At 32.9% G+C, this 7,738-nt stretch overlaps 1 protein-coding gene across 1 annotated transcript; it reads right to left on the bottom strand.

Moving 5' to 3' along the window:
- Nucleotides 1,516-3,460, bottom strand: LOC107622676 (polyphenol oxidase, chloroplastic). The gene has a single exon (XM_016324660.2). The coding sequence runs from the start codon at nt 3,405-3,407 to the stop codon at nt 1,590-1,592; it is 1,818 nt and encodes a 605-aa protein (XP_016180146.1). The 5' UTR covers nt 3,408-3,460; the 3' UTR covers nt 1,516-1,589.

Here is a 7,738-nt window from a genome sequence, read left to right as displayed (position 1 = left end):
ACATTCAAGTATTTTTTTATCGAAGTTCATTCAAATAGGTCCAACACCAACAAAAACCACTTTCATTCTTCTTCTCACACTCGCTTCTCCTCCTCTTCGTCTTTCTTCTTCTTCTTCTTTCAAATTCGCACAGGTTCTTCTCCTCCTCCTCCTCCTTCTAAATTTACACGCGCAGGTTTTTCTTCTTTTCTTCTTCTTCTCCTCCTCTTTCTTCTCTTCCTCCTCCTTCTGCTTCTTTATCGTCATCACTAATAACACTAACATTTTGCAAACGATTTTATTAGTTCAGATTTTTTCTGCTGTCTTCAATAAATAATTTCAGTTTATTTCTTAATTTATTTCGATTCATTTGTGTGTTAATTTCGATTCACTTGATGCTAGTGATAAGTATTGACCAAATTTTTTATTCACAAGTGAACTAAAATTAACACACAAACGAACTGAAATTAATTCACAAATGAACCAAAATAAACTAAAAAATAAACTGAAATTATTTAATGATGGCACCAGAGAAAATCAGAACCAATAAAGATGTTAGCAAAATGTTGGTGTTGTTCGTGATGACGATAACGAAAGAGGCGGAGAAGAAGAAGAATCTGCGTGCGCGAAAAAATTAAAGAAAAATAAAATTGAATCATGAACAAAAACACATCCAAATCCATCAAGTAATTTTGCAGCATTATGTGTTTCTTCTTCTTTATTTGATTAGATGAAAAAGGTAAGAAAAGAAGAACATGATGAGGAATTTGAGAAATTTTTTCTTCTTGTTTTTTCTATTTTGTTTGATTTTTCTTCTCTTTTTCTTTGTTTTATTCCTCTCAAGATAGTGAAACAAAAAGAATTATAACAGAATAATTCACTGATAAATGAATCGAAATTATATTAAGAAATTAACTGAAATTATATTTATAATGAACTGAAATTACTTAACGATCTCAATTCATTCTAATTATAATTTTAATTTATTTTTGAATATAATTAATTTTGGTTCACTTCTATTTTATACAATACAAAATTTTTTTCCTTACCTTCTACTGCTTCTTCACCAGGGAGAGAAGGAGAAAAAGAAAAAAAATACAGCAGCAACAGCAACAAAAAAATGACGATAAGGAGAAAACACGTGAAGAAAAAGGAATGCGAAAAAGAAGGAGGAGAATGCAGAGGAGGAGGAACGCGAAAGCAAAAGAAGCGCGGAGGTCGGGGGAGAAGAAGCGTGAGAAATGAACTTGGATGCTAAAATTGTTTGAACGTAGAGAATATCTCTAAATATATTTATATATAAATATATAATAATTTATTTATTGATATAGATATATAATAAGAGGAATGCTAGGGGCAGTAATTTTGGTGTTTTATAACCATCAATAATATTTTTAATGGTGTGAGATTACATCTAATGATGGAAAATCACTCACTTTTATTTTGATAGTTAAGTGTTGACCAGAAAACACAAAAGTTGCTGGCTCCCTAGACTTTTTCATATAATAATTTATTCAATGACTAAATTTTAGTATGATTTTTTAAGTTTTCTTTTTTAATTATAATAGTACACCTGGAATCTGTTTCATTATTCAGTAGTGTATATCCATTCAGTTGAGGAGCTGAATGTTGATACCTCCAATGGTGACTTGCCCTTTCCCAATCTTGGGAACCAAAGTAACCGCAACATGCTCATCATCTTCAGCATCAAGCTCCTCCAACAACTCCGTTATCCCAACCCTCCACTGCGTCTTCATCTTCCCCTTCTTATGCTTATGCTTATGTGGCACACTCACAAAACTCCCCGCAAACTCCGTCTTCGTGGGCCCACTCTCCACCTCATCATCTTCATCATTCACATACACATCGAACTTCACCGCCATATCCCTCTCAAACGAAATCCCTTCCACCACCAACACCTCCTCCTCTTCCTCCTTCTCCCTCTTACTCCTCCCCTTCTTCGGCCTCTTCACCAAAACCCTCACGCTCGAATCCAAAACCAAAGGAAACTTCGCTCCTTCTTCCGCAGCATGTGCTACACCACCAAGATGAAGCCCCTTTTTAATGGCGTTCTTAACCCTAACTCTACGCGGTGTAGGCTTAGTGTTCAACCATGGAACTTCAACTTCTTGGTAGACATATCCAAGCTTCTTGGTGTCAATACAATCCTTCACCTTCACGCGAACAAGATTCTTGTTCTCATCGTAGAACAAAAACCCGCTCTCTAACCAATCCACATCATTGAACTCGCTCCTCTTTCCGCCAAGCGTTTTCCATATCGACCACATTCTATCCACGTTAGAATGGTGAGAGAAGAAGATAGGGTCTCTCGCAGCTGAATAGAAGTTCCCCATGTCTTCGCCATTAGGCTGCGTGTTATCACCTGTCCAGATATGGACAGGACCATGGGGAATATTCTCCACAACTCCGGCTCCGGGGTCGCTCTCGTCCCCGGCGCGGTAAGGGCTTCCGAAGAACAGAGTGGCAGTCTTGGAATTCGAGACCATTTGCCTGTACATAGTCTTGAGGTTGGCATCTATAGTCTCTTTATCAGGAAGGTTATCTTCAGTGCCATTGAAATCAAGGTCAACGAGCTTTGGAGGTTGGTGATTCTTGTTTCGAAGGGAGTCATAGAGCGTTGACTTAGGGTCAACGAAGATGGAAGGCATTGGCATGCCCTTAGGGGAATCCCAGTTCCAAAAGGGAATGGCGAAGTTGGGATCTAAGTCTTTGATGAGGCTGGCTAGGATTCGTTCGTAGAAGTAAAGGTACCATCGATGGAAGGGAAAGAAGAGCCATGAATTGTGGATTTGGAGATCAAGATCAGGGAACCCTACTTGGTGATACGCACCATCGCAATAAGCACAGTGGATATTGGCTTGTTGAGTGAAGCTTCTTGGATCGGTTGGGTCAAGGGCTTTCATTCTCCGAAGGGCTTCTTTGTAATTTCGGATGTAGGTGGCATCGGCCAAGTGTGCAGCGGGTCTCACTTTGACTTTCTGGTTTAATGGGAAAGTGAAGTCAATGATTTTTGAGGAAACTGGAGGGCAGCAATTCACTGGTTTGGCACCTGAGGGTAGGTCCGGTGGACCACATTGGGTTAGATTTGGAGGTGAAATTGGTGCAGCTAGAGACACCAATGGCTCATTGGTTAGGGTTTTTGCTACCCCATAAAGCCCTCCTAAGCCAACCAGGATGTTTCTTCTATCAACCTTATTATTATAATTATTATTATTGTTGTTGTTGTCACCATTATTATGTTTGGCTTTGCATGATGATGAGTAGAATATTCTAGAAGCATGGTATTGGCTTGGTTTTCCTACTTTTGGGGCCTTATTGTTATTGAGATTGGGGCTTTTGAATAAGGGACAGAAAGAAGAAGAGAAGGTGGAATGGGAAAGGGTTGGAAGAGGGTTTAGAGAAGCCATGTTATGTATGTGTGCTTAGAGTTTGTGGATTTCCACCCATTTTATAACCATGTTTAGGGGTGTCGTGCACATATATCTAAACCACGTGCATGGTTAATTATAATATATAAAAATATTAAATAATGTGAATAATGAATATGTTGGATGTTCAATTTAATAGATATGCAGATGATTATGTTAATTATATTATTTTTAATTGAATAGTTATTTTTTTTATTCGATTTACTCATGCACAGTTAACAATGACTGGATGTTCAATTCATTAGGTGTGCAAATAATTATCTTAATATTAAGGTTTATGAGGTAATTCGAGAGTGGAATATTTTTTTATTTTATTGAGTCAATTCTAAAATCTATTGTTCACATTGTTTATCCTAAATTTAATTAATGACATAAGTAATTATTATGGGTTATGCTAGGTAACCAATAATTTTTTTAAACAATATGAACAACCACCAATCAAATAAAAACACACTACACTTCTAAATTACCCACCTAAATCTTAATATTAGAATAATCATTCGCACACATAGTAAAATGAACATCTCATCTATCCATTGTTTATATTATTTAGTATTTTCATTGTTTACCTATACTTTTTCATCTAATAATAACCAAATTTAAGACCGATTGTTCATATTATTCAAAAAAGTTATTAGTTATCTAACATAATTCTTTAAAATTTTAAAAATTGACTCAATTGGCCGCATGCTAATTGCATATCTATACTATTTCTTCTATTAATTATTACCACTTGTGATTTATCTAGGTTAGGAGAAATGGAGGATAGTGGAGCATATATCCATAATAAACTACTTGACCATTATTATAATACCTTGGACTCAAACTCTTATTATATATATGCATGTATTTCCCTACTTTGATTTCAATATTTTTCTATTCTTTTCTGTAATGTTGAAAAAGTAAACCAAGGGTTTTTCAGATTAATTACTTTATCAGTCATAATATGCTGATGATTTTGCTTTAGATATGCCAAATTTCTAAATTTGCATTTGTGTTAACATTAGCTAATATCGTTAGAACTAACTCATCAAGTGTGTGTATATGTGGTGGAGAGGATATAAATAATTGTAGGTGGACATTGAAGTTAGGAATACTGCATTGCTTTCGAAATAAAATATATAAATGTTACCTAACGGTTAAGGTGTCCTGTAGTTTCAAATTTTAATTTGATATAGTTTTAAGCCACTAAGATTGGATCAATAATTATTGTGACTGCTTTCTTCCTTCTTTTAAATCTTAGTTATGAGATAGATGCTTTCGATCAGTTCCTTTTTTAAATAGTAGTGTTTGAATGTTTAATACATATAGGGATGGCAATTCATATCCTAGTCGCAGGTATCTAATTCAGTCCAATCCATTTGAGTAAGATAGGCTATTCGACCCGCTGCAGATAAGGTAGGGTACGGTCCGGTTATGCCTGCGGATAGAATAGAGTACAGGTTTAGCGTGTACCCTATCATACCCTACCCGCACTTCATATATAACACATATTTTATAAAAATTAGGTATATAGTGAAAGAAGTGAGAGTTAAACTCACAACCTCTCTTATGTAATGACTTACAATAAATGAACAACCACTAAAATTAGTTAGTTAATTTAGTAATTTAGAGCATTAGTTTTTTATTTTTTATGTTGTTGATATGTATAAAATTCGAAATGATTGAATTTTATATTTAATTTGAAAAAATTTGATATTTTTGCGGATAGGGTTAGGGTTGAGAGATTCTCAACCTGCGAGTAAGGTAGGGTAAAATTTTAATAAAATTTTCAATCCGCGGATAGGGTCCAAACCCTACCCTACACTACCATACCCATTGCCAACCCTAAATACATGGCTCTTTCGAAATTAGTTGATGTTTTCAGTCTAGCAACAACTTTTAAAAAGGAATCTCATTAGTAAACCTACAATATGATCCGATCCATTTACTTTCCTTTTGTTTTATTTTAATTTCCATTTGCTTTTTATAAACCTTACCATTCGGCATTATCTTTCTTTCTAAACGTGGAGTTCTGACTTTGTCTTATAAACCATTTTCTATAACGTGTTTGGTAGAGCCTTGGAGGGATATATAATAACATTTGAATGGTTATCGTACGTAACATTACAATATATATATTCGTTTTCAACTTATTTGAAGAAAATGAAAGAAATAACTTAAAAATAAAAAATATTTGGTAAACAATAAAAATCAAAACAAAATAAGAATGAATAAAAATTGTTACAAAACCTAGCTAGTCACTCAGAAATTGTTAGTATAAGATATAGTTATATACATATCCCATATCTCAGATACAATAACGTACAGTTGTTTAAAATTGATTAGTTATTATCGTCACCTATATCCTAGTTGCCTGAAGTAGTTAAATTTATTTTTCTTAATTAATCCATAATCTACAGCGATGCACATACATCACATTGTAACTGTCATCCACGACTAAGCATTATACATTCAAGCCGAAAGTATGTTTTTTTAATTAAACAACGACTTAGTCTGTGTTTTATTATTATGTGAGTGGAGTTTAAAAAATTATCAGAATTTATTATTTTTAAGCAATGCTAGGGAATCAAAAGGGTATTAGCCAAAAATCAGCCAAATACCTTTGGGTGAGTTCAAAATCTCTACGAGTTAATATATATAGATGTTTCTTCTGCTAAGTATCAGAATGTTTCTTTTTCATACTAAATGGATGTTCTTTTATATATTTTTCGAATTTTTTTGTATTACAAATGTGAATGTCTCTATTTTTTTTAAAATTTCATATTTTTTTTTAATTTTATAGATATTTAATTATTTTTGCTAAAATATAATTGGATGTTTCTTTTGTTAAGTATTAGAATGTTTTTTTTCCATATTAAATGAATGTTTTTTTTATAATTAAGATTGCTATTACATTTAATCCACCATGCACACTAACACTAGAGCCCTCCAATGGTCTATCTTCATGCACTGCCATTTAACAAAAAAGCACTTTTCCTTTTCTGTTTTCTTAGTTTGGCATGTAATCTTCTCTCTCGTTGACGAAGGAAAAGAATGATTTGAGACGAAGAAGAGCACGATGATGATGCTACTATTGCAGTGCCTCCTAAAACGGTAGGGCATGATAATAACATAGCAAAGGAGAGCAGCTCGTGAAGGCTGAGTTCGGAGACTCTCACTAGCTCCTTCTTCTTGCTCACGCGCTTCGAAGACGGTCAACGACGAAGATGGCGGAACGGGAACCAAGGCGCGTGAATCCGCTTCGGGCGTTGCCTCAGTCGGTGACGAGATGGCGTCGCGGAGAGCATGGAAGTCGCCAGCGCTTCCAGCAGTATTGCTGAGAGAGAGAAGCATGTGTGTGTGATTGTTGGAGGTGGGTAGGATAATGTGAGAGAGAAGAAGAAGATTTTTATAGGTTTTAATTAGGTTTACTTAATCAATTTTAAATTTTTAAAATTTTGAATTTAAAAAATTTAAAATTAATAATTAATATAAATTAATGTGGTTTTGTTTAGTTTTTGGCCGGTAACCTTTTGGTTCTATATATTTTTTCTTTTTAATTATTAATTAATTATTAATATTTAAAATATAAAATAAAATATATTATTAAATTATTAAAATAAAAAATTAAATTAATAATTAAATAATAATAAAAAAATAAATTTTAATATTTTCTAATATTTTTTATTTAATAATATATATCTTGTTCAACATATTTGTTGCCGTAACTCGTTTTTTTTTTTTTTAATAAAAAGCTAGGGATAAGGGATTTCGTATAGCTAAGTAAATGTTGCGATTGCGTCAAGAACCAAAAGGTTGAAAACAAAACGTGAAAAGGATTTATTAATTAAGAGAAATGATAGAAAATTAAGGATTTTTCTCTTTTTCCTTCGTTATGATTATTATTGGAGAGTCTTAGGTAAACAATGATCATCTTAAACAACATGAACAACTATTAATTAAATAAAAATATACCACACCTCTAAATTAACCATCTAAATCTTAATATTAAAATAACTATCTATACATACACCTAATAAAATAAATATCCGATATATATATTATTCACATCGTTTAAAATTTTCATTATCTACCTCTACTTTTCCTTATTATTATCACCTCTTTTTCTTCTATTTCCTTTCCTTTCTTTTTTTATTATTATCATCTTTCTTTTTCTTTCTTTTTTTAATATCAACCTCCTTTTTTTTCTTCCAAAAAAAATTGCAGTCTTTTTATTTTTTTACGCAATTCTTCTTTAATGTCGTTATTTTCTTCTTTTTCTTTTCCAAAAAAAATAAGAAAAAACTGCAATATCTTATTCTTTTTGT

Source organism: Arachis ipaensis, chromosome B10 (assembly GCF_000816755.2).
Source record: "Arachis ipaensis cultivar K30076 chromosome B10, Araip1.1, whole genome shotgun sequence".
Taxonomy (NCBI): domain Eukaryota; kingdom Viridiplantae; phylum Streptophyta; class Magnoliopsida; order Fabales; family Fabaceae; genus Arachis; species Arachis ipaensis.
The sequence above is the reverse complement of the archived record's forward strand: the minus strand, read 5'-3'. Positions and strand labels throughout refer to the sequence as shown.

Bases quoted from the DNA above. Each gene is read 5' to 3' on its own strand.
- LOC107622676 (XM_016324660.2), bottom strand. From the start codon at position 3,407: ATGGCTTCTCTAAACCCTCTTCCAACCCTTTCCCATTCCACCTTCTCT.